Here is a 27,902-nt window from a genome sequence, read left to right on the forward strand (position 1 = left end):
AGCAGCTGATCTGTGTGCTCGGGTCACATTCCTCCCCATACTTGAACATGAGTCCCAGAGAGGAAAGAGCTTCAAGGGACAATTCAAACAGCCGCTGAACCATCTCTGAACAAGACTGGGAGACCAACGATAGGATGGGATACAGCCAACAGGCAGCGAGAGTTTTTACATCCCAGTTTCCACTGTGAGCTCTGAAATACCTCCTCACAGCAAATCCTTGGGCCCTTTGGGCAGGAGCTGCAGCTCCAGGAACTCAGGGAGACTTGACCAATGCAGTTCTGGATGCACCAACAGAGGGTGGCACTTTCATAGACCTGTTGTTGAAGTCGCAGGCTTTGCCACTATTCTGTGACACAAGATGAGCAGAGTCCACGTTGAGCCAACCATGAGAAAGGGAAGAGTGGGGAATCCCAGAGAGGATTTAGGGGACCTGGGGAAGTGAGGAGTGGGATTCTGAAGGACCAACAACAACCAATGAGATCCAATGCGGAAAGAGACTATTAGTTCCATGTAGTCTGGGAGACACAGGCTGTATAAGGTCATACAAAGATTTAAATAACAAAAGCAGTACTTAAAAAAATAAATGTATAGATTGCATCAAGAACCCTGAAACCCTGACAAATCCCAGTCTGGTAAATGTCAGACAATAGCCTTGCTACCTCTTAACAAAGGATCTTTTCAACATTGATGGTCAAAGATGCTTGGGGACTAGACTGGGAAATTTTTGGCGTAGATGCATCAGAGCTGTTATGGGTGACTCTGACTCACATCCACATTACTGGACAATTCCATCACGCAAGGAAGCATCATAATGGCGCCTTTCACTGTTACACCCAAATTGTCAGAGATACTATCTACATATAACTGAAATAAACCAAAAACAGGCATTCTATCCCCACCTATAAATTGTCCTAGTCCTGTCAAGGTGATTATTAACATGGAACATGCTCATTTGTGATTTATTTCCTATAGCTTATAATGTATCTTTCCCATCATAAAGATGGCCATTTGGAAGCCCAAGTGATCTTTCTAGAATTCAAATCTGATCAAGTCACTTTCCTCAGAAGACAGCCCTCACTCCCTGAAATGGAGTACAAGGCTCACCACTGAAAGGATCCCACCCATCACTCCATCCTCATCGCTTGTCCTTTCCCATAACAGTCTTCTCACAGCACAATCACCCAACTGTCATGACTAGTCTAAAGTCTGTCTTCAGTGCTAAAATATAAGCTTATGAAGACAAGGACTGAGGCTGTTTGTTATTCACTACATTCATCTATGGCTTAACCTGGTGCGTGGGACTGAGTATGTGCTCCAGAAATGTTTCTTGAAGAAATGAACCAGGTATCAATGAATAATGAAATGGCAAGAACCTTTTAAAGTCATTCACTCTAGGATAGCAAATCTGTTGTTGGCTGGAGGTGTATGTGCCTTTTTGGATCTAGTTGAGGCTGCCGTACTGAGCTCCACTTTCTCTATTGACGGAGAGAAGAAACAAGCATCCCCAGTGGAAAGAGATCAAAGGAGAAGATTTCCCCAGAAAGGTCCCAAAGGAATAAGACGGATGGCGCCTTCAGGAAGGGAGGCAAAGTAGTATGGAGACATGAGAGCAAAGACTGGGGTTTGGTAGAGCATTACAGAGAACTGGGGCCTCCCACTGGCAGCCCTTTTCCTGCTGCCTTTGGTAACTGATGGCCAGTAAATAGGATGACCTCAGATCACAGCATAATATCCAGTAGTATTAAGGTAGAGAAACCATATAACTGATCATCCAAACCAGGATGCTTTGGAGAGTGAAATGGGAAACTATTGCTTATTAGTCAAGGACAGTTGGAATCAGCAAGGCCTGAGCCAATCACACCAGGATTATAGTTACCCTATTAATCCAGACACCTCAAGGGGCAGCATATGGAGAAGGAGCTCGATTCCTCAAATGCAGGAGGGATTTGGGGGGGTATTATTCCCCCAAAAAGTTGTTTCCATTAAGTCTTCATTTCTACCATTCCATTCTGTTCCTGAAAATTTCTGAGACAAAAAAATGACAGATGTAGAATACATAAAGGGAAAGAAACTAGACTCATTGGTAAGTACACAAACAAATCTCTCACTGTACCACTGCCCCAATGGTGATTTTTTTTAACTTTGTCATAAATTTGTAATAATTTAACATGGAGGAGCCACCCTGAGCAGAGAAACCCTATAAAAGTTGACCTTCTACACCCCATTGATGCAATGTGACTCAGAATCTGGTTTGACACTATTTACTGCCCACGGGGGAGCACCAGGCTTCCCTGTCCATTAAGGTGTGGATGTGAATGCTGTTAGGAAAGCAGTAATTTTGCCTGGGTCACCGTGACATCGTAAGTGCCAAATACAGATCTGGAAGCTCAGTGTTCTTGCAATAAGAAGGGGAAAAAAGATCATTGATAAACTCAGAAGAACTTCTAAGGAGCAGAAGAAATGAAAACAAAATCCTGTCAGTGAACATCTGAGAAAAGAATAGAGACTTTTTTTGTTTTTTGAAATCCAGATAAAGGAGATCTTCCTCCCTGCTTTCTCCCCTATTTCCTTTTTTTAAAATGAATCATCTTTAAGTTTTTTGGAGCAGTTTTAGGTTTACAGAAAAATTGAGCAGAGTACAGATTTCCCATATATATCCCTTACTCCCCCAATTTCCCCTATTATTAATATCTGGCTTTAATGTGATACATATATTACAACTGATGAGTCAATATTGTTATCATTTATTAAATTAGTAGTTAATTAAATACATTATTATTAAGTAAATTCCATAGTTTACATTAGGACTCACTTTTTGTGTTGTACCCTCTATGGGTCTTGACAAATGTATAATGACATGTATCTTCCATAACAGCATCATGCAGAATAGTTTCACAGCTCTAAGTGATAGACACTTAGGTTGTTTCAAAATAGTCTTGGTTATTGTGGATAATGCTACAATGAACATGGGGGTGCAGACACTTCTTTGAGATACTGATTTTGTTTCCTTTGAATATATACTTAGAAGTAGATCACTGGATCATATGGTAGCTCTATTTTTAATTTTTTGAGGAACCTCCATACCGTTGTCCATAATGGTTAAACCAATTTACATTCCCATCAACCGTGTACAAGGGTATCCTTTTTTTCATATTCTCACCAACACTTATCTCTTTTCTTTTTGACATAGCCATCCTAAGAGGTGTGAGGTGATACTGTGGTTTGGATTTGCATTTCCCTGATGATTAGTGATGCTGAGCACTGCTTCATGTGCCTGTTGGTCAGTTGTATGTCTTCTTTGGAGAAGTGTCTGTCCAGGTACTTTGACCAATTTTTTACTGAGATCTAATTGACATATAACATTAGCTCTTTGAAAGAGTGAAAATAGCTGTGTTATCTCCACCTCAGTACCTAGTGCCCGAAAAGGTCCTGCCTCCACGCTACAAAGAGCCTCAGGAGCAATGCCCCAGCTCGCCTCCCACTTTTGCACTTAGAGGCTGCTTTAGTCAGGGTCTCTCTAAGTCCTGTATCATTGCCCAGCACCTGCACTGTTGCTTTTGAAGGCCCCTCTCTGAGAATCAGTTTTAGCTTTGACCCTAAATGATGACTGTCAGCTCAATTCCCAGCCCTTCAAGGAGACTTTGGGGTTCTGGGACGGCAGCATGTGACTGGGCACTCATGCTGAGTCTCTTGAATGGATGGAGGCCAAGCTAAGCGAGTGCCATGCAGCTCTGCCATGCTCATGTGCCCAGTCTGCCCAGTCTGTTCGATGCCTCTGAACTCCCGCACAGCACACGCCCAGTGCCATGTAGAAGGACCCAGCGATCACTGGGCAGACTTCATTCGTTATCTCTTCAGGATATTTAAAGTGAACAGCAGATGCCAAGACACAACTCTTACTTTTTCTACACTCATCATAGTTGCTTCACATCTCTGTATTGTACCACAATAAACCCACTGTGCCTGGGGACTCTTGGAGAATCCTGTGAAGTAAGCCAAGATGGATTCTTGGCTTTAGGCCCTGTGACAAATGGGCTTGGTAAAGGATCATTAGGAAAGTTTGTGCACAAGATAGCCATTCCAGTGCCACAAGGCAATTTTATATGTTATTTTAAGGGATATTCTTAGGTTTTATACTTTGCTGAAATTGTTGCTTGCTTGTTACTTTATAATATCTTTGTTATTAAAGAGTAAAGTAAGTCCCATCCTTCAGCGACCCATGGGAAAGGAAAAGCTGTCATCAGCTGCCACCACTGTCAATAATAAAAGAGGATGGCCCATCCCCTGAGGAGGGAAGCAGTGGCTGACCTTGGACTGCATCTTCTAAGATGGGGTTAGGGAAGGAGAACTGAGGGGCTCCTCTGCTCAGTTCTGACTCTGAGAGAGTTCAGGTAAAAAGCATCCACAAAGAGACACGGAGGAGGCAGTCAATGCATTACGGCCACATCTATCTGATTATTGCTTCCTGTTATCCTGAAGAGGAAATCAGGTGGTTTTTTTAAAATTTAGAAAAATTTTAAATAAAAGTTCTCTGATCAATTTCTGTCTTTTGCTATTCTGAACGTTTACACACTGCATTACTGAAAAGAAAGAAAGAAACAAAGAAACAAAGAAAGATGGAGGGAAGGAAGGAGAGAGGAAAGATAGGAAAGAAAGAAAGAAACTCATTGTTCAATTTAGGGCCCGATAAAGAATTGGCCAAAAACTCCACTAAAATGTTCACTGGATTCGACGACTCCTTATTCAGTCTCCTTTCCTAAGTCATTTAATTGCTGCAGAGCATTAAAAGTCTTCAAAGAACATAAAGCATTTCGTTTATTTATTATAGTCAACACAGAATTTTGAACTAAAGTCACAATATTATATTTACACATGCGAAGAAAATTATATTTAAAAAGTCAATCAAAGTTGCAGCCCTTAAATTGGTTTTCTGAAAGTACAGTAGTCACTTATTCACGAGCTCACTGATAAATACAAGTCAAGAAAATCCAATCCTTTAACATTCTTCTCATTGACTTGATCATGTTACCCAGACAGCACGCAGATGAGGCCCCAAAGATAAGAGAGCCAGAAAAGCTTTTTTGTAAATATATACCTTCTTCCATGATTACCAACTCATTGAACAAGTTCAGAGAGATCCTAGACCCATTTTGCAGACAAACAAACTGAGGCACAGAGGTGTGTGAGGTATGAACTGCTTTGGTCACAGGGTTGTCCCTGCACCTCCTCTGTGATTCTGAGCTTTGCCTAACCCCATTGGTTTAGGGAGAGGCAAGCTTGCCACAGAAGAGAATCGTGTTGGTTTGAATGTGCCTTATGAAGAACAGGAAGGGGTGATTTGCCACGAACTTAGCTCGGATGGGGAGTCTTTTTACGATGAAGCTGTCGCCAGTGGCTGCTGCTGCCTCAGTGCCCTCTTCGTTGACATCCACATATGACTTGTGGATGACCTTTGATAAATATAGGCCCTTGGCTGGTGATATTCCGGAAAGATCAGCTTTGATCTGGTTGAAGATATCTGTCATCCCGAGGGATTTTAAGAGGGAATTTAGCTCGTACTTGATTTCCAGTTTGAATCGGGGGATGTGGACTTCAACTTCCCTTTCCATCATGTTAGAAGAGCTGGTCCACTCATAAAATGTCTTCACATTCAGCTGCTTTTCTATCTAAGAGACAAAACACAGATGAGCCCACATGAGCCAAGCGTACATCCTCTGCATTAAATGCTGTTTGCTTTATAATTCTCAGCGTGAGTGATTCAATATCATCGCTTTCTTTTCTATCTTTAAAATGTGCCTAAGTCCTATCTGGGAAAAAAGACAGCATCTTGCACTCAGCCACAGCTTCCCTTTTCTATTCTTTCTATTCTTCTCATCCATATTTCATAATTAAACTCCTCAAATGTGTATCTTACAATCGTTTGCCTTAATTCCCTCAGCGTGTAGGTTTCACCAAATCTCTCTCTTGCCTCTGAAGTCACCATGTTCCCCTTTCCTGGATGAAGTCAACCATTTATTCTTGGTTCTCATATCTGAAGCATTTCATCATAGCTTCCTTTATGAACTGGTTTCTCACGCGGCTTCTCTGACACCAGGACGCCTTGCTTCCACCTGCTTCAATCCCCTCACGTCCTTCTCCCTCATTGTTTCTCTTGGCTCCTCCCAAAGCTGAACTTTGGACGCCCTTTATGCTTCCACCTAGCAATTCCACTCCTACGTCTGTGCTCAGATTTCCGACAGCAGCCTCATATTCTCCATCCAGTTTCATAAGTTTTTACACACCCTTCAAACTTCTCCCCCTGGGCATTTGGAGCCCTCGCCACAGCTCCAAAGCGGGGTGTCAAACTCCATCATTCTTTTACTACAAGAGTTGAAAACTTTTTGTCACCTTCTTCCCATCCTGACAATATAAAATCAGACGTAAAGTAAAGGTGGTTTTTCTTTCTGAGCATCTTTTCCTTTCGTCCTTTTATGCCCTGATCCAAGTTACCATGACGTCATGACACGAACCCATCTCATGCCTCGTCCTTCCAAGGCATTCACACGGGCTCTTTGCTCCCGTTAGAACAGGGTGCCCTTGTTCCGCCTAGTCATCTTCTACTCATCCAGTGAGACTTGCTTCGATTACTCTGCTAGGAAACCTTTCTGATCCCCTCATGCTAATTTAGAGCCCCCCTGCTTCCATAGGACTTTCTGAAGAGTCTATCATGGCTCTTGTTACATGACATTTATAACTCTATGTTGGAACCACGTATTTGTCTGTGTTTCCAGAACCCAGCAAAGTTCTCAGCACACAGTAGACACTCAGTGTTTGGTGTATGAATGAGTAAATGAACAAATAAACGAAGGAATCGCAAGTGCATAAAGACCTTCTACACCGCTTCCAGAATGCTATCTGCCTCCCAACATCTTCCACCGCAGCCCACCACAAGCCACAGGAGGCTGAGCACCTCCGAATGGACCACACCTCTCCCACACCTGCTCTCATGGCCAGGGCTGTGCTGCTCTTCCTAAAGGTCCAAATGCATACATCCCAGCACAGGTCTTTCAAGAAGCTTGCCCTACCCCTGACCCATCTGTGCCACATTGTTATTACCGTTAGCAGGCATTCCCTGACTGTGGCTATCCCATCCGTGTGTGTATATGAGCTTCCCCAAGATCCCAGAAGCTCAGCTGGTCTCCTAAGAAACTGTCTGTCATGTCTAGCACTGGGAGGTCCCAGCAAGGCTGGGGAGGGGGCGTGGTCACTCTATATCAGTCGCTTGCCTGCCGTCTACTAGGCAGCTTTGGGGAGAGGAGGTTAGACCCAAATTCCCGCCACCACCATGACCTCTTCTCAGTGGTTGTGGCACTCATTTCTTCACAAAACCAGGACACTAAAAATGATGGGTAACCCATGACAGTATGTTACATTTGGATCAGAAATACTACTCCTGAGAAGAAGACGGCTTTATCAGATTTCTGTGCACTGGGAGCCCAACCAGCATTATAATTTCATTACTACAGAAAGCTGTTTCCCAAGTGTCAAATGACCACTATGTGTGTGTATTTGTAAACATGGCACTTTGCCTCCATATGCCTTTTTTTGTGTAAGAATAGACTGTTCTCCCTAAATACTTTATCCTGAAGGCAGGGACCAGGTGTTCCCCCTTTCCTCTCACAGCCCCTGGGGCAATACTGCTAAACCTAGGGTGTGACTGAATTAGTGATTAGCAGATATTTGGTCCTGTCCAAAACATCCATAAGCATATTTAGTCCACATAAAATGGTTTTGGACAGGACCAAATATCAAGGACCTTTTGGGATGGACCAAACATCTTATGGATGTTTTGGACGGGAGCAAATGTTCTGCAAGGGAATTAGTGACTGACTGCACTAACATCATGGGATACATATAGGTGATGGAGGGAGAGTGTGGATGTGTGTGCACACACATGCATGCCTTTGCTACACGTTAGCATTCTTGTAACTTTACCTGTTCTAGATTAGCCGTGCCTACTGGAAGCAGAATAATCATGCTTAGTTTGTTGTTAACGTAGGGCAACTCAAGAACTTGTATCTGTGGCTCCTTTATAAAGGCCAGTTTAAATGTTCCAGTTTGATACATCATTTCCACAATTACGCTTTTACCCTATTTTCAAAAAAAAGGTTGTAATTAGATGGTACAGTTACATATGTGCGTGCACATATATGTATACCGATTTTCTTGCATAACATGAATATCTGCATTAATACTCTAAAGGCATGGGTAAAACTACAAAATACACCCTTTATTATTTTCCTTTGCAAAGTTTACAAATTTTTTTATTTTACAATGAGTCCTTGTTAGAGCCTGAATAGTTTGAATAATATATATAGTAATAAAAACAATAATATATATGTTTGCCAAAAACAAAGCCAGGGTTTCCAGCTAATATGATTCATGTGGAAAAAATGATATCATAGGATCTTTTCCTTTTTTAATCCAATGAAATACTATAGGAGAAAAATAATACAGATAATTTTGTTGTGCTGCTAGAAAAAATAACCACAGCATAAATGGAAAGGATGCACAGATAGGAGAACAGTAAGGAAAGAACAGATTTTCTTCTCTGCCAGGGCATCCTGGTGTCCGGAGGCTCCAGTTAGGTGTCCTGTGAGAAAGTTTACGGTCATTTCATAAGGAAAGATGAGAATAAAATTCACAGAAAACACAATTAAAAGAACCTATAGAAACCAGGACCAATATTTTCACTAAAGTTTTTAAGTTGTCTTTAAATGATTATTGCACTCTCCAAAATTTATCATCAACCTGGAAAGGAAATACGTACCTCACTTAGCCGAAAAGGAGTTCTCACTGTCTCTCTTTCCTGAAATTTATTTTGCCATTGTCCTTTGAAATATATAGCATTCACCAGAACCATTACACAGGAAGGGTCAATTGTGCCCTTTCCAAAGAGGTTTGTGATTTTTCCTTGCAGTAAAAAAAAAATAATAACACATAATGTGTTTGGATTTGAACGTATTGACAATAGAGAGTTGAACAGTCACAAGAAATTTGGACCCATTTCTTCTTTAAGGCTAATTGTAAATTTGAGATGCCAGAAGAACTCCCTCATCCCCTTGCCGTAAAGCCTGTCCTTGTCAAGTGAAGTTTATTTCAAAGAATATTGAATGCTCTGTTATTTCTAATCAGAAGATAGCATCCAGGGAATAACTAGTATATTAGCTATGGATCAACTTGTCTTATCCCCAGTCATATCCAATGCTTTCTTATACATTATTGCTTATTTAGAAAATTCTTTAATAATTTCTAATGGCTTACCTTTAACATTTATCAGGCTTTATACTTACCAGAACCTCACCACATGCAAATATGTTAAGTATTCAAAAGATTCACTCATTCCTTCATTAATGTGTTACAAGCATATATCAACACTTGAAGTAAACATGTATCTGAAAATTAGGATTTATAAAAATATACCTGGAGTTGCTTATTTTGTAACTATACTGATCAAAATTGAACACCAAGCCTTCTTGGTGCATATTGGTGCATTGCCCTTTAGAAAGCCTTTTTGGAATATAATCTGTCATACAGTATGAAACACAGGGATGTCTGGAACATCAGACTCTAAGCTTGATGAGAGTTTTAATTTTCATTGAACTTCTGGGCCTACCACAATACCTAGCATGCAATAACAATAGCTAACATTAAGTGCTCAATATAAATATTTTGAATGAGTGGATAAATATATAAATGAATTACAAAATAACAGTAATAGTCTAAGTAAATACACAGCATATAGATTCCTAATGCACACCCATGGCAGACAACACTAATCAATCTATTCATTTATGCTAAAAATTTTAGGCGACTTCTATTGCCAGGCAATGTTCTAGGCACTGGAGCACTAAACTGAGGCTGGAACACTAAACAGACAAAACTTCCAACCGTCATGGAGTGAACATCCTAGTGACTCCATTGTGGGCTTTGTCAGGTAACCTTAGTTTAAGCCTCAGACTTTTTCTCAACACAGAGTTACCAGGCAGCCACTAGCAGTGGTCAGAGTTGGCATGTGACATAAAACACACTTTTACTCTACTATACTAAGTAAATTAATGGATCTGAAAAATGTATAGACCTTTCCAAGCATTTTCTAACTGAATACAAAGAATTGAGTAGATACATATTTTAATGTGATCACCTATTACTAAATTTGAATAATATCCATCAGTCCATCAATCAGCAAAATACTGTTGAGATCTCATCACTAAGTGATATATTAAGATACAAATATGTTAGAAAACATGGTTTTTATGCTCAGAGAAGTATTTATTTTATATTACTGACATGTTCTTCATAAATGCAACTAGCTCTAATTTAATACTTTTATGTTATTTCATCCTAATCTTAATTTGTTATTTAATAAACTTGACTCTCTCCCATATCAGGAAATATGATTGTACACATTGCAAGACTTCAGAAACTAATGGTACTAATGGTTGGTGGCATAACCACACAGAGAAGGATTATTTCAACATGATAATTTGACTGTACATCTCTAGTGGGGTATACTCTAAGGACAAAAAGAACTGCAAAAAAGATCTTAAGCTACTATTGTTGACTATTTTATTAGTATTGCTACTTTTAGACTAATGGGTACTTTTGGATGAGGTCGTTGTGCAATAATATTGGTGACATGGAAACTGGGATTTTCAACATAAGATAAAGGAGAAATAGATGTAAAAAAGTGGGATGTTAGGTAAAAATCCTGTGAATCTGAATTTGAATTGGCCATATCAGTAAGAAACTAAAATTTCTAAATATATTTCATCTAAATATGTGTATTTCCTAGTTATGTCCATTGAGAAGGTGTAGAAACAATGATCAAACAAGTAGCACAGAGCACTCTTATACCTAGATTATGGTTTCTAAAGATCATTTCTCACTAAAAGGATCCAGGGTGACTTGGAGAAGTAGGCAAGTCTAGGTCAGGGACAGGAAAGAACAAGATGAGCCTGGAACTTTTGGTCAAATCAGAAAGCAAGGAAGCTATCAATTCTACAAGGATTGTCAAAGAAACTCAGGGGCCAATATGAATGTGTCCCTTGACTAAAAGGGAACAATTTGAGCTTCAATAGATTGAAACATCTCAAACGTTTACAAGTATGAATTCATAATAATAATTTTTTAAAAAACTCATTGACTACGTTAGAGGATGCTGGGGGAAAAAACATTATTTTGAAAACTGATATTGAAGAGAAAGAGTCCAGCATCCTTTTGTTGTTTTATTTTTCTTACATGAACTATACTTAGGGTAACCAAATACTTTATGAGGATGTTTCTCATATGAAAATATCTCAGCTTATAAAGGAAGAAGGAATGCAAGAATTGGAACACTGCAACTTTTTGGTTGAGTGAAATAACGGACCTAAGTCAATAGTCATCAATTTTGATTACATGAAATTTTAAAACAGGCAGAACTAATATATAGCAATAGAAGTCACAGAGGTCTTAACACCTGGTAATGAGGTGAGTTAGTTTCTGGGAGGAGACATAAGGGTGGCCTTGGAGTGCCCTTCCCAGTAACTACTGTTTTATTTCCCTGACCTGGGTGGTGGTACATAAGGGTATTCATCTTTGTGATAATCCCTACTTTGTGGTAATTCACTGAACAGCGAACATGTAATGTATGAGCTTTTCCGTAAGTATGTATATTTCAATCAAAAAAGTTTATTCTAAAAATCAAGACTCAAGGGACTTAGCAATCAGTTGCAATGTACAAACATTATTTGGATCCCAATTAAAAGAAAAAAGAGGCAATTGGGGAAATAAACAAACTCACTGAATATTTGTTAATATTAAATGATTTTAAATTTTCTACGTGTAATAATGGTGCAGTGGTCATATTACAAAACAGCCTATGTTTTTGAGAGGAACAAATTCAGACATATATAGAAAAATATATGTGATATCTGGAATTGGCTCCAAAATAATTTGGAAGAGGTGGTGGGAAAAGGGTTAGGGTATAAATAAACACAGTTGGCCTTAAGTAATAAATATTACAGCTGAGTGATGGGTAAATAAGGATTCATTATATCATTCTCTTTACATTTTTCATTAACTAGATTTTTTTTAAAAAAAGAAATGAACATGTCTTTGGCACTAAATATTTAATGTGCCATTTTTAAAAGGAAATATTTAACAATATATAGAGTTTATTTTAAAATTGTGAAAGATAGATTTAAATTTAATTGCATAATATACAACACTTCTATCAAGTAGAAATGATATTCTCATTCTCAGAGTCACTTCACATAGATCCTCTAGGATAAATGATTTTAAGGGATACTGCACAATATTCCCCCATTTCCTCCATGGTTGATCCACCTATGTCAGGTTCTGGACCTCACCTACCTTCCTCGTTAGCATTGACTCAGGGTTTACCAACACAGCACAAAGGGTGGAGACTTGTCTGACATATCCTTACCATTAGTTTTACTTTCCACCCAAGCGTTAATCGTTTTCCTCGTTTCTTCTGTAGACCGTTCAAAATCAACAGTTTGCGGTGTGGCTTGATATAATTTTTCAGAACAGCTTAAATATTGCTGTAAAAGAAAGGACAATTGCACAACAACACAAAAATAATGTCAGGAAAACAAAAACCTACAGCTTGATGTCTTCTAAAATCACAACACGCAGACAAAAGCAGCTTGTGTATATATGTCTGACGGAAGTGGAATCCATACTTACTTATTCTTAATAAAACATAGAAATTTAACCAGATCCAAAAGCTTTCCAAAAGTAATGTTCAGAAATGTTTGATCGTTACTTCTGTCATACATTGGCATTCTTAGTTTCAAAATGTTCAAAGCAAAATGACAAATTGCTGTACAGTGCAGACCTTGTCACTCTATCCCTACTCTTTCCTCTTCAAAGCTGACAAATGAAAGGAAGCTGCTGTCCTAACATTCTAGATAGGAAAACTGAGGTCCCAAGTGATGAAGTGACTTGTTTGTTTGAGGTTTAACTGAAAGTTAGGTCTCTTGGTGGTACATTTCAACCTCCCTACACGCCATCATAAATACAATTAATAAACATATTCTCTGATGTAAACAATTGACACTTTTGTCAACTTTATGTAAAATGTGAACAAAAACATCTAGGGGCTGGCCAGTGGCATAGTGCTTAGGTTCACGCACTCTGCATTAGTGGCCCGAGGTTTGCAGGTTCTGATCCTGGGCATGGACCTACATACCTACCCCTCATCCAGCCATGCTGTGGCCACGCCCCACATGCAAAATAGAGGAAGATTGGCACAGATATTAGCTCAAGGACAATGTCCCTCAAACTAAAAGAAGAAGATTGGCAGCAGATGTTAGCTCATGGCCAATCTTCCTCACCAAAAAATATATATCTCTCTCTCTTAAGGAATTCACCATTTTATTCACCTATAATCTATTATCCAAGTGAAAATGTGTACAAATTCAGTATGAAGAACCTAGCCCTTTCTTTTAACCAAATTCCCCACCCCAAAAGTGACCCCCATGTAGCATTCTGGAGCCACCACTGATTACCACCCATGGCCCTTGATTCCTAGAACTGAGAACTTTCCAGTACCTTACTGCCAAGGCAGCAAACAAATCTACATGGACTTAAATGAAATTGCCTGTGATTCCATTCTTGAGACCTTGGGGACATACCTGTACAGTCCAGCAGGACCCAGTGCCCCACCATGAACTGAGTGGGATGATATAAGACTTGGAAATATGGTAAGTAAGAAAGTAGCTGCCTGGGATTTGGCTTGTCGTTTGCTTAACTGGGTTCTTTTGTACCTAAACTCTGTGTAGAACAAAAGGAAAACTCAATTAAGAGGAAGATCTGGGCCTCAGCATGATTCTTGTCCTAAGCTGGGTCCAATTGTGGCTGGAACAAGATTAAGTGACTGCCCATAACCTATGAGATGAGAGTTTCTCCATGCAGAATCCTGGGATAATAATATCTTAGGACACAGATCACAACAGTCTTCATGATACTAATGAGGAGCTTCTTGCTTTGGGAACAGATGCAGTTGTTATGATCCCAAATCAACATTTATCCACTATTATGTCCAGATCACTGTTTGGAGAGACAAAGAGATGAGAGAGAGTGTGTTCCAACTCCAAGGACCACGATTGTTAATCCCCAGCACTTCAGGCACCTGCCACAAAACATTCCCTATATGCTTCTAAGGCAGTAGAAGGAAATATCTCTGAAGTATCTACAGTACCATGGTGGGCTACCCCAAGTTGCAAAAATTCTGACAGTCAAAAACTTGTCCCATATAAGACAAAGCCTGCAACATCAGCTAGGGGAGAACATTAGAAATTCAGGGCTGCATTCTGCTTTACCCAGCTGGCATTTAAATAACACCAGTCAAACAAAAGCTGTATCACCAAAGCTAGCATTTAATCCTCAATCACAGCAGGATGATGTAACAATTAAAAACAGGAAGACAGATTTGAACAGGGGTCAAATCCAACCTTTGCCACTTAATTATCTTTGTGATCTTTGCAAACCTGACTTTTTAGAATCTGCTTCACAACTGTAGAATTAATGGCAATTTTGTCCCTATATCTTAGGACTACATAAGGATTATATGAGATAATGCCTATAATATAGTAAGTAGAGTGGCACATAGTAAATACTCGATAAAACTATTGATTACAATGCTGTTAGGAAATGGCATAAATAGTGTCGGAATTTGGGAGCTAGAAAGAACTTAGTCTAATCCTCCCATTTTAAAGACTGATGTGACTTGCCCAAACTCATTTGTTTAAATGGGAACAGAACTCAGATCTCTCGGCACTCAATCCAGGGTACTTTCCACTAACTCTAGATACTCTGCCATTAAGGACCTTTGAAGAAGAGATGAGAAATGTATTTTGGTTTTCTTCTGATACATAAGGGATAACTCTTACCTACTTTGTTCTGTGCTTCATCCCTGACCTTGGTTCTTGAACAACTTTGGTGATTTTGCAGAAGTAAAGTTTTTATATGATATTTCACAACTTTAAATGAGAGTTTGGTAAAACCATTCACTGAAACTCTAAGTCAGCTCAAATTTAATCTCTTAAAGATGAATGCCATGTGATTCTTCTCACTCTTCATTTATTTTATGGTGTGAAAATCAGAGGATGCCAAGAAAGCTGTTGACCACCATTCCAGATGGACTTACCTGATGGAACGCCATTGCCTTTGTCCCATAGAGTCTGTTGGCGATGCTGAGGGTGTAGTTGGAGTCTGGCTGGTTGATTTGAGAGAATAGGACTCCAAACTCTGAATGAATATTTCCAGTTTGGCTGCACTGAAGCCCCAGGAAACAAAGAATGGAGTATTAAATTGCTTGATTTCTTACTATTAGAGAGTTATAAACAATGTGAAAACAATAGCTAGAGAATAAGGTGTTTGAATAAAAGGGCAGTGAATACTAACAAACAAGGAATTGAAGAGTTTAAGGCATTTTCCTTCTCTAGATTTCCTCTAGCACAATAATCTCAACACTGTGACTTTGGTTACAGATTGTGGGCAGAATTGTAAGCCATTGCAAAACACACATGCACTTGGCCCCAGTGGTTTAAGTCAAAAGCAGAAGTTTTCATTAAAGAGATCTCAGCAGAGTATTCAGGGCAATGATCCAAGTTTTGTTGCTGCCTTTGTACGTATAACATCCTTTCTGTTCTCTATCATGCTCCTATCAATGTCTTCATTTTCTGTGTGACCATTTAATCAAACACTTCAGCCCTTCACTGAATTGACCTCACCCACCCATCTGTCCCTCACAGGAGCAATTCAGTTAAGCCTGCAGCTTTGATGCATCTGAATTCATGGACATTATAGGAGTTATGCCCGTATTCCCTAAAGCAAGCTTCCCAAGCTATGGGCTTTAATCTCCTAACAACAAGTTGGATTCTGTGAAGCAGGCATTCTGTGAACATATACACGTTTATATATTTTCTTAACCAAGCACAATCAAATACATAACTATTTTCATGTGGGAGTTCTAAATAATTTTGATGTCAAAAGGAATCCTCCTCCTAGAAAGAAACAGGGATCATAATCCCAGGGCATGTGATTTGGGCAACATCAGGCCCTGGTTTCCTGGTATATAATTATATGGCGAGGCATCAGGGTCATTTCTCAATCCCCTCGCTGGACTGAAAGAGTCTAACATTGCAGAGATGAGACAGGCAGACTCAGTATGAGGCATAGCCCATAAAAGAACAGAAAAGTTTGAGTAAGGATGACAATAAACCATATGGTAAGTCTGCGGGACTTTATTATGGTTGCTATTATCATTATGTTAAACGCTATAGTCCACAGTGATTATCAGGAAGATTAAAGGAAGAGACCAAGGGAGACATCACAGTTCTTATGGCCCAAGGGGGCTCTACCACTCAACCCCTGGACTGTTATTTCTTGGTGCTCTTACATTAAAGAGCATTTGCCAGCTCAGCAGTGATATTATCATACCTTAGATGAACCCGTAAACCTTGGTTTTAACAATCCTGCAATATGGTTAAAGTGAAGCACCTACAAAAAGAAAGAGGGACTGATTGGCATAAAAAGCAACATACAGTCCATAAAGGTTAACAGTTACAAGTATCTGGTTTTCCATTTCAGATAAAGACCAATTATAAAAGCTAGCATCTAATGATGTTGTATTCCAAACCCTGAACTAAGCCTTTACATGCCTTACTTAACCCTCCCAACTACTTTGTGAATAGATCTGCTATCCCCATTTCGTTAGGGAAATTGAGTTCAGGAAAGAGAAGCAACTTTCCCCAGACCATTGTCTGTAGGCCACAGGGACAGAGCTCTTATGCACTAGGTTCTTCTGTCCCCCTCCTACTGTTCTCCAGTCATGCATTCCATTCCTTCACCGTGACAGTGCCCATCCAGAGCCACATAAGACATTACGTGGTTTCCCAGCACAATACCTATCTTAAGTACAAGAAAATCATGAAAGTCCATCAAAATATAGAATAAAGAAATAAAAGACAAACAATAATATGTGCAAATATCCTCAGAGTTAAGTGACATTCTTCTACACTTCCTACAGCAATAAAAAATATATATAATGGAAAAATGACTGCAGATTAGCCTATATAAACTGAAAAGTCACCCTTTCTCTCTTAGTCTCAGTTTCCCCATCTGTAAAATGGAGATAACAATTTTTACCTTCCAAATGAGGTTGTTATGATATTCAAATGTACTAATGAATATTTTTAAAACCTTGATAACTTTTGAAGTGTCATTAAGTTTTATTATAAGTTAAACTTCTAGAAGGCAAGAATAAAACGATCCATGCATTCTCTATCATATCTACATCATTAAAAGGAGGAACTCTAAAAGTAAACTGCAAAGATTTATTTGTGCTAACACTGATAGTAAGGAAGAGACTAGATATTGCGTGTTTTGTGTTATTTGCATTATAATGTATTGCATTATTTAAGCCATTGTCTATTTTTAAGAAATATGATTTGTCCAAATGTGTTTTTTCTTTCGCAAGATGGCGGAGTTTTCTTGGTATAAGATGTAAGTAATTTGGCAGACCCAGAGGGGGCGCAGGTAAGACTTTCAGGCTATGGGGAAGTCTTTGCTACATTCCATACCTTTTCCATCTGCTCTGCACTGTTTCCTCTGGCACCAAGGAGGATCATACTCAGCGCATAAAGCAGACTCAGTGGGGAAAAGAAGATGTTATCTCCTGCATTGTTACTGTTCAGCTCTTTGAACATATCAAGGCAAAATTCAACATTTGCTCTGCTGAGGGAATCCATTTTATGCCAAGCACTACCTGTGAACAGAAAGGAAAGAAAGCTCAGAATATCACTTGGAGGTACAGATAATATCTAGAGTTCAGTTACTCTTAAATATGAATTCAAGAGTCTGAGCACACTGCTTGTGAAAAATTACACAGTCATCGCAACTTCTGAGAAATGAGTGAATGCTAAAGGAGGAATTCAAAGGAGTTTTAAATTTTAATGAATAGAAGATTTACTATTCTTTCCAACCAGTAGTTCAAAGCTATCTCACTATCATTTGTGTGCATTTAAAAATCAGATGTAGGGGCTGGCCTGGTGGCATAGTGGTTAAGTTTTCATGCTCTGCTTCTCTGGCCCATGGTTCACAGATTTGGATCCCAGGCATAGACCTAGCACCACTTGTCAAGCCATCCTGTGGTGGCATCCCAAATAAATTGGGGGAAGATTGGTACAGGTGTTAGCTCAGGGCCAATCTTCCTCACACACAAAAAAAATGAGATATAATTGTTCTAGAGCAAAAGAGCAGAAGGAATTGCAAGTTTGGGTTTCAATGCTTTAAGACATTCCTCATCCTGAAATTTGTACAGAAAAATTCTTGAGCAACACAAGCTCAGCCAAATGAGATACCTTCCCACTAGACTGCTCGCCTTCACAGCCTCACAGGAGGAGAACACTTCCATCCTGGTCATTCGTGCACAAACAAGATGAATAATAAATAAAGTAAACCTGGGCAACATCCTGCTCATTTCCTTTATCCTCCATGAAAGTGAGGCAACACCAGAAAATAGGTCATGCCATGAGAAGGTGGCCAAAGCCCTCAGCCCAGGGCCACAGCAGGATGTCAGTGAAAATGGAGGACAGGATGAAGAAAATCTGAGAGAAAAAATGGTGATGCTGGGATGTGTGTTATCTAAGGACAATGGCATGTCAGGAAGGAAGAGTCTATTTTACTCAGTCCCACAGACACTCACTGAGCACCACTAACTGCAGGGGGCTGTAGCTATAAAAATGGTCAAGAGTAGCTCTGGCCCTAGGGAGGTTTCATTCTTCAGAAGCCTCCATTGCCGTCAAACACTTTCTTCTTTTAACTTCTAGGTCATCATTCTCTCTTGGTTCATTACCTACCTCATTGGGCCACTCTTTCTCAGTCTTGGTTGCAGGATCTTTCTCACATTCTCAACCTCTATACATCAGAACACATCAGGATTCAAATCTTGGGCATCTTCTCCATTTACAGTCATACAGGTGATCTCATCCAACTTCAAGCTTTAAATGTCACTGATATGCTATTAGCACTGGAATTTATATTGCCTCTGAATTCCGGATTCATATATCCAACTGCTGACTCAACATCTCCACTTGAGTGTTGAATATGTGTCTCAAACTTAACATGTCTAAAAACAGACTTTTGACTTCTAACCCTCTCTCCAGCCTGCTCCACCAGCAGCTTTCTTCATCTCCATAAATGGCAGTTCCATTCCTCCATTCGCTCAGGTCAAAAATCTTTGGATCATCCTTATAAGCCTTTTTCACTCATATCACATTGAGTCTATCAAAAAATCCTGTTTTCTCTACGTTCAGAAATATTCACCATCTGCCCATTTCTCACCATCTCCAACTACCACCCAGGTCAAAGCTATCATTGTCCCACTCCTGGATTATTGAAATAGTCTCCTAACTACATTTTCCTACTTCAGTTCTTACCCTCCTCTGTTATATTTTCTAGAGAAGATAGAGTGATACTTTAAAAATATTAGTTAGTTATGTATTAACTGCATAAGAACTACTTTTGGCCTCTGCTCAAAAATTCCAGTGGCTTCTCTTTCTCTCAGAGCAGAAGCCAAACTCCTTCCCATGACCAGTCTCCCAGCAGCTCACTATGTTCTTGCCATGTCACCTCCTTGCATTCCTTCAACATGCCAAGCAGATCCCACCTCAAGGCCTTTGCACTTTCTATCCCTCTTCTGGGATGCTCTTCTCAAAAACACTCAAGTGGTTCACTCCAGCAGTTTATTTGCCTCTCTCTGATCAGATGCATATCACCAATAAGACTTTCACTGACCATTCTACTTGAAATATCAGCCTGCATCCCTCCAGCTACCCTCCATTCCATTTCCCTAGTTTATATATATTATATATATGTATATTTATATAAATTAAATAAATTTATATTCATTTATTTGCCCTATATATTATAGACACATATTTTTATTTGTCCTATATATAATATATATATGTATTTATATAAATATAAATAAACAACATTTATATTTATTTATATAAATTAAATACATATATATCATACATGTATTTATTGTCTTATCCCCCTCTCTCTAGAGTACAATCTCCATTAAAGCAAGGGCTTTCTTTTTTATGCTTTATTCTAGCATCTAGACTAACCCTGGCCATAGAGTAGCCACTCACTAAACATCTGTGGAAGGGAGAAATGAAGGAAGAAGTTTCAATCCAATCAGTTCTATGATACACAGGTGTACACAGAATACTGTGAAAGCATAGAGGAGAAATAGAGAGCCAACCTGAGAGATACAGCAAGACTTCCTGGAGGAGGTGGTGTCCCTGCTGCTTCTTGAAGAATGAAATGAGTCATCCAAGTATATGCACGTAGGAAAATCATTACCAACAAAAGGAATAGCATGAACAGAGATTCAAAAACCCAAAAGAGAAAGTATATTACAAGAGCATGAAGTAGGAGGCCAAAGGTGGTGGGTAGTAAGTCTGTAAAGAGGCAGAACTCTGTCCTTGGAAGTCTTGCATGCATCACTGAGGAGAAATTAGAGAGAACCCTAGAGAGGTCACAATGGAGTTGGGTTTCCATGCCATCCATCCATCTAGTCAAGAATTCGTATAATCTTCATGATATATCCTCTTCTCCCTCTCTCTCCCTTTCTCTCTCTCTGTGTCTCTCTCTTCCTCCTCCCTCTTCTTTTCTCTCTTTCTCCTGACTTTATCTGATTCCCTTCTCAATGGTCTCCCTCTCTCATGTTCTCAGACTGCTCTATAAGCCACCATTGAAATGGTCTCCCATGATTACTCCATTGAGCACATCTTTTCTCTTTTCGAATACCTTCAAATTCTCCCCAGAAAGTACATTTAAAAAAATTGTTGATTGTCTACTATTCAACCCTTCCTTTCTATTCCTGTCTACTGTGATGAGAGAACCCAGATTTCATGTGGCCATGTTCTTCAGAGAAGGCATCACACTCCCTAAGCCTCAGGAACAAGCCTTGATTGGTTTAAGCCAATTTAGGTATTCTGTATCCTATGTCAGTGACTAGTTAGTACAAACTTTCAGTTATAAGAAGAAGTTCTAAGGATCTAATGTACATCATGGTGACTATAGTTAACAATACGGTATTGAATGCTTGAAAGTTGCTCAGAGTAAATCTTAAGCATTCTCACCACATACACAGAAAAGGAGTTAACTATGTGAGGTGATGGATGTGTTAATTATCTTGATCTTGGCAATCATTCTACAATATAGATGCATATCAAATCATCACATTGTACACTTTAAATATATACAATTATATCTGATAATTATTCCTCAATAAAATTGAAGGAAAAATAAATAAAATTTTAAAAATCAGAAGGTGCCACAATTTTTGCCAATAAGAAGGAAGTTGTTCCAGGGTTTCTGGAAAAGACTTTTGTTTGATATAAAGAGATCCACAGGAGGAAACCAGCCCTCTTCTTCCTCTCAGAGTTCTTTTGTCTTCATACGAGTACTATTGCACTAGCTAGTTTGTGATCCTGATGTAGCCAGACTAAGAGGATAAGCCAGGATGTCAGAGAAGACAAAGGAAAGAATGTGAGTTTTGATGACACACATTGAGTGGATGGATTAACCTACCCTGCCTCTGGCTTCCCATGGGATTTCTTGTCATCTAAGACAATAACTTTTCCTCATTGTTTAAGCCATTGTTTCCTTATTTTATAAGCCATTTTGGTTGAGTCTTCTATTACTTGCAGGGATTTCTTTATACACCCTTGTCTACCAGGACCAATTAGCCCACTTACCTCACATTCACTCTTTTCTAGCATAGTTACATCTTTCCCCTTTATTCAGTGCCCTAGGGATCTGGAACTGTCTTGTTCTTTTCCTTCTCAACTTCTAGATTACAGCTTTGCCCTCTTTTAGAATCCTAGTCTAGGCCTATATTCTCTAGGCTATTATGACAGGTGATCAGTCTATATCTCCGCCTATCTATATTTATTTTAGTTACTAAGTCATCTTGTTTTCAGCCAGTCCACATCTGAGCTGAGCTCACTGGAAGTGCATTCTCTGGGGTGTGACCCTGTTGGTTACCCACTTAGGCATTTGTGTCATGCTTCTCACTAAAACATAGTGCTTCGTGCACTGAGAGCCAAACAGAGGTGAGGGCAAAGGCCTAAGAACTGGGGCAGGGAGGAGAGAGCACAGCTCAGCACTTACCAGGCCGAGAGAGACGAAAGGAAGTGTGTCACTTGTAGACTTTCAAAACAATGACCCTGTCATTTGTGTGGTAAAATAATGACCACACAGCCCCGTCATCGAAACTGGGTGTCCTGAAATAATCATTAAGGAGGAGATGCTATATATTCCAATCATCAGACTACCCAGCAGAGCATGATAGAGCCCAGCAGTTAGTTATATTATAACCAAGTCTGGACCATATTTTTCTTTGCTCTTGAACTTTTTTAAAGGTATAACATAAAGGTTTTGCTAATATTATTTAATGAAAATATTAGTATGTGTCTTTAACAGGATGCTGTTCTTCAAGTTCATTTTAATACAGCTCTCTGTAACATGTCTACTAGTGGCAGTATACTTGAAAGCCCTTTGTTTAGTTATTTTAATCATAAAACCATGTCCAATAATGAAGCATGTCCAAGTCAGACACTCTTCATATTGCATTCTGCCTTCTAGAGAATGTCAAGTTCTGGAATGTAATTTCAGATTTATAATAAATATAAATAAATATATAATAAATAATAAATATAAATTTATTCTTCTTAAAACTATGCCATATTGTTGTTATAAAACCCCCTGCCTACAGATCATAGCTACCATAGCCCTACAGTTACTGGGGCCTCTAGCAAAAGAGTTTGGAATACATTGATAGACCACTTGCTGTGTGCCAGGCACTTTTATTTTATTTTATTAATCTATTTATTTGTTTGTGTCTTCTTTTTTTTTGAGGAAGGTTAGCCCTGAGCTAACATCTGCTGCCAATCCTCCTCTTTTTGCTGAGGAAGACTGGTCCTGAGCTAACATCCATGCCCATCTTCCTCTACTTTTATATGTGGAATGCCTACCACAGCATGGCTTGACAAGTGGTGCATAGATCCACACCAGGGATCTGAACTAGCAAACCCTGGGTCGTCGAAGTGGAACGAGTGCACTTAACCACTGTGCCACCAGGCCAGCCCCTGTTTGTGTCTTCTCTTTGAACCATAAGCATAGAAGATTGAGGCTTCACAGCCCCTGGTTCTTGGCACAAGCCATCACTGGGCTACAGATGTCATTCTCTTCTTTGCTTATTGCCTTCAACCCCACACATTCCCTTTCTCCTCCATCCCCACAGACAACACCTGTAATTTGTTTAAAATATATTCTTTTATTTATATGTGTTCTTTTTTTCTTTTATTAAGATTATGATAGATTACAACCTTGTGAGATTTCAGTTGTACATTATTGTTAGTAATGTTGTGGGTACACCACTTCACCCTTTGCGCCCTCCCCCACCCTCCCTTTTCCCTGGTAACCACCTATCGGTTCTCCATGTTTATATGTTAACTTCCACCTATAAGTGGGGTCATATAGAGTTCGTCTTTCTCTGTCTGGCTTATTTCGCTTAACATAATACCCTCAAGGTCCATCCATGTTGATGCGAATGGAACAATTTGGTCCTTTTCTATGGCTGAGTAGTATTCCATTGTGTATATATACCATATCTTCTTTATCCAGTCGTCAGTTTCTGGGCATTTAGGTTGGTTCCACGTCTTGGCTATTGTAAATAATGCTGCGATGAACATAGGTGTGCATAGGATTCTTGGGATTGCTGACTTCAGGTTCTTAGGATAGATACCCAGTAGTGGGATAGCTGGGTCATAGGGTATTTCTATTTTTAATTTTTTGAGAAATCTCCATACTGTTTTTCATAGTGGCTGCACTAGTTTGCATTCCCACCAACAGTGTATGAGGGTTCCTTTTTCTCCACAACCTCTCTAACATTTGTCACTTTTGGTTTTGGATATTTTTGCCAACCTAACGGTATAAGGTGATATCTTAGTGTAGTTTTGATTTGCATTTCCCTGATGATTAGTGATGATGAGCAACTTTTCATGTGTCTATTGGCCATACTTATATCTTCTTTGGAGAAATGTCTGTTCATGTCCTCTGCCCATTTTTTGTATATGTGTTCTTTTAACATATTTATTTCTTTATGTATTTTTTCATTTTCATAAATGAGCTTACATTGAATAGTTTATTTTTCATAGAACTACATTTTTAAGATTCATCCGTCTTACTCTGGAAACATAAACTGTTACTTCTAAGTACTATTTTTTGTGCTTTCACCACATTTTGCCTATCCACTTCTCAGTGACAGACACCCAAGTGGCCTCCTACTCCACACCATTACACACAGTGCTATGGTGAAACTCCTCATACACACCGCCTTACACACCTGTGTGAGAATTTCTTTGTAAAGGAGATGGCTGAATCACAGCATTCATGTATGTGCCAGGCACCACACGTATGTTACTCAGAATGTTAAGGCTTGCAGGATGGGCAACACTACCCCAGTTTTGCAGCTGAGAGAGTGAGGGCTTAGGAAATCACACTCTGTGAGTGGGGGAGCCGTGATGTGAACATAGTCTACCTCTTCTGAAACCTATGCTCTTTCCACTTGCCACCATATACTATTCAGACCAGCTTTTCTTTGAGATAAAATGATTTTACTTTTATTGCACTATGATTATTATCCCTATTTTATAGAAATAACATTTTAACAGAAAAATTAAGAAATTTGTCCAAGATATAAAGCACTGATAGACTTAATCTGACAGTTAATGTTTAATAAAGATAGTGGGGCTGGCCCGGTGGTGCAGCAGTTAAGTTCGCACGTTCCGCTTCTTGGCGGCCCAGGGTTCACCGTTTCGGATCCCAGGTGCAGACATGGCACTGCTTGGCATGCCATGCTGTGGTAGGCGTCCCACATATAAAGTCGAGGAAGATGGGCACAGATGTTAGCTCAGGGCCAGTCTTCCTCAGCAAAAAGAGGAGGATTGGCAGTAGTTAGCTCAGGGCTAATCTTCCTCAAAAATAAATAAATAAATAAATAAATAAATAAATAAATAAATAAATAAATAAAGATAGCATTATTTGCCTCATTCACAGTGAGATCTTACCATTCTTCAAGTATTTAGTTCACAGTACCATGAAGGAAAATGTTAGGTTCTGGTTTTTCTCAAAAATTTTTGGGAATACATAATTAGAATTGATTCATGAAATTTGGTATTTGGCCTATTCATTTGCAAAACAGAGTTTAAACTATCACTAACCTGGCACTTAAGATCTCTACTTTCTCCATTCTTTTTACAAAATTCCACCTTTCTAGCTGTTAGCATAGTTCTTTCGTGAGACGGTGTCTGTATCAGTCTTATATTCAACTCATTTTATGCAGGAACCTTAACTGACAATTTCCTCTACATCTAGGCAATTGTATTTATGTGTACACAGGTATATGGGGATGAATTTATAGATTTTTATACATTGAGTATGTTAGTCTCCCTTGCTAGATTTAACCTTCATTGAGGGCAGGGAAAATTTACCTGTGAAATTGATCAGTGTCTTGCATAACCACCCAGCAATCAACATGTATTAGAGAAAACAACATTCTAAATATTTTACAATTTCCAGTCTAATTAATATTACCCAGTCATTTTCAGGAGAGAGGAGACCCAAGGCCCATAAATTCCTACCAAGATGCACGAACCCCAGAGAAGCCTCCCTCTAGGTGGTGAGGGAAGTTGGAAGTGTCCCTAGAAATAGAAAGACTTCAAACTGAGCCCTCAAAGTGGGAAAGAATTGCAGAAATTTTCCTTTAGTGTACTTTTCTGCCTGCTTTTAGGGTGAAAGAAATCCCTCCCATGCAAAAGAGATGTGTGATCTGGAAGCTGTCATGGAAGAAAAAGAGAAAAAGAAATATGCCCAAGGCTGCAGCCCTTCTAGGTTGAGAAGGGGGATTTCTAGTCAGGAAATGAGAGGAGGGAACATGTCTTAGAAGGGGATAGTGATACTGAAGGATTGCAAGAGGACAGAGGGTCTGGGTCTGTCCTTTTGGGGAAATACATCTCCAAGGGCGGTTAAGATCTCAAGTTCTTACGACCTGGAACACAGCCTGGGTATGTTCTTACTCACTTCACAAAACTCTTCTTTCTGACCTAACCTTACTAGTGCCCTCTCCTCTTCCCCAAATCAGAGCCATTCTTTTGTTCTGTCCTTCAAACGTCATAAGTTTCACAATATGCTCATTTCATAGAAGTAGCAGGAACTTTGGAATGGTCACCCTATCACACACACAAACCATGAGACTTCACATCCATTTACAGAATACACATATTACTTCAGAGATTAATTTTGAACCCATAAGAAAAAATTGAGGCCTGGGAAAATAAAAGAATTCTCCCCCACAGATAAAGTTATTAATAAGGCCAGTCAAGTGGAATTTTAAGATCTTCTAGGGAACTAAGAAGTGTTTCATCACACAGAGGCCACAGCCACGTGTGACTTGCTCTGTTTTGAATAAGGGTTGTTAGAGGGTAAGTAGAAAATATCGAGTTCCCTTTTGCTAATCCAATCAGAGATTTGAAATCAAGTCAGCCTGCCTCAAGGATTTTGAAATGCACACTACCAATGACATTCAGACACGTTAATGTCTTCATTAAGGGGTCAGCAAAAGCCACACTCAATTAAAGAACCAGCTGCCCCTCAACTGCCTCACTGCACACCTCTCCAAAGCCATATTTTACTGCTCTCCTCTCTTCCCCTTTGACAACAAGCACACCTGAAATGACAAAATACAGAGACACTTCTCTTTACCTTTGTTGCTTTCCAGTGGTGACGTGGACAGTTTGGCAGGTGAGACTGGAGCTGTGTCCCTCAGGAGGAAATATAAAGCCTTTACTTTTTGCCCCTCCCTTTTCATTTGTGATTCAGCTCTACACCCGCTGGGCGGAAAGTACAGCCCTGAGAAGGAAGTCTCTCTAAAGGCCACCCAGAGCTGCTCTGAATCCCCGGAGACTCAGGATGGCTGGTGCTTTCTGGAGAAGCACCCACTTCTTAACCTCCTTCTGCTTTGCTAATGGGGAAAAATTTACAAGCCTAACCTCTACTCAAGAAAATAAACTTTCTAAAAAGAATAACTTGAACACATTTCAGGTTGCCAGAACCATATTCAAAATTCCAGGGATTCCCTGTGCCAGTGTGCATGGCACAAAGCTACCCAACAGGAAAGATTCCAGCCATGAGAGATGCTTCCTGGCCTGAGGCACATTCATCCCGAGGCCTTCTGAGCTCTCCTGCACGGAGCATACGTTTTTAGGTGGAGCTTCAGCAATGTGCTAGCAGGAAATTCCTGTCCCATAAAAAGAAGACAAGAATGAGCTCAAGCAGGAGGTATTCTGTGGCTTCAGTTTAAAGGCTTGGTAGGAGCAATGTCATCCCTCCTTAAAGTGAGCTCTAAGGTGTGATTCAGTACATGTAAGAAAGATTATAGATTAGGGGTAGGGATGAAAGCTGAAGACGAAAAAATATTTGGGGTGTGCAGTGTCCAGAATCAACATCACTAGACAAGCCTAGTTTCCCTTTCTTGCCCCCATAATACACAACCCAGTCTCCCAAGATGACATCACTGCCCAAACTTATGATGGCAGACTATACTGCAGTTATAAGAAAGTACTTTACGGCCAGTGATTTTTCTCTTCATCCTCGGTGTGCAATATGTCCTCCTTTAGTCAAAATTAAATCATTCTATGAGACACAGACATTCTATAAGACACTAGAGAAGTTGTGTTTAAAATTAAGTCCCTAGGGGCTGGCCCCGTGGCCGA

At 39.6% G+C, this 27,902-nt stretch overlaps 1 protein-coding gene across 2 annotated transcripts; it reads right to left on the reverse strand.

Moving 5' to 3' along the window:
* Positions 1-2,725: 2,725 nt before the first annotated feature.
* On the reverse strand, positions 2,726-27,363 carry SERPINB11 (serpin family B member 11). 2 transcript variants are annotated; one of them, XM_014843780.3, is made up of 8 exons: positions 26,893-27,363; positions 17,634-17,818; positions 16,492-16,551; positions 15,197-15,325; positions 12,470-12,587; positions 8,810-8,952; positions 7,975-8,130; positions 2,726-5,666 (listed from the first exon to the last, which is right to left on the reverse strand). In XM_014843780.3, the coding sequence occupies exons 1-8, from the start codon at positions 26,996-26,998 to the stop codon at positions 5,262-5,264; spliced, it is 1,302 nt and encodes a 433-aa protein (XP_014699266.2). In that variant the 5' UTR covers positions 26,999-27,363; the 3' UTR covers positions 2,726-5,261. The 2 variants fall into 2 exon arrangements, with proteins under 2 accessions (XP_014699266.2, XP_070368995.1); XM_070512894.1 differs by lacking the exon at positions 26,893-27,363 and adding an exon at positions 18,908-19,052 and having other exon boundaries at positions 17,634-17,814.
* Positions 27,364-27,902: the final 539 nt, after the last annotated feature.

Source organism: Equus asinus, chromosome 7, assembly GCF_041296235.1.
Source record: "Equus asinus isolate D_3611 breed Donkey chromosome 7, EquAss-T2T_v2, whole genome shotgun sequence".
Lineage (NCBI taxonomy): Eukaryota > Metazoa > Chordata > Mammalia > Perissodactyla > Equidae > Equus > Equus asinus.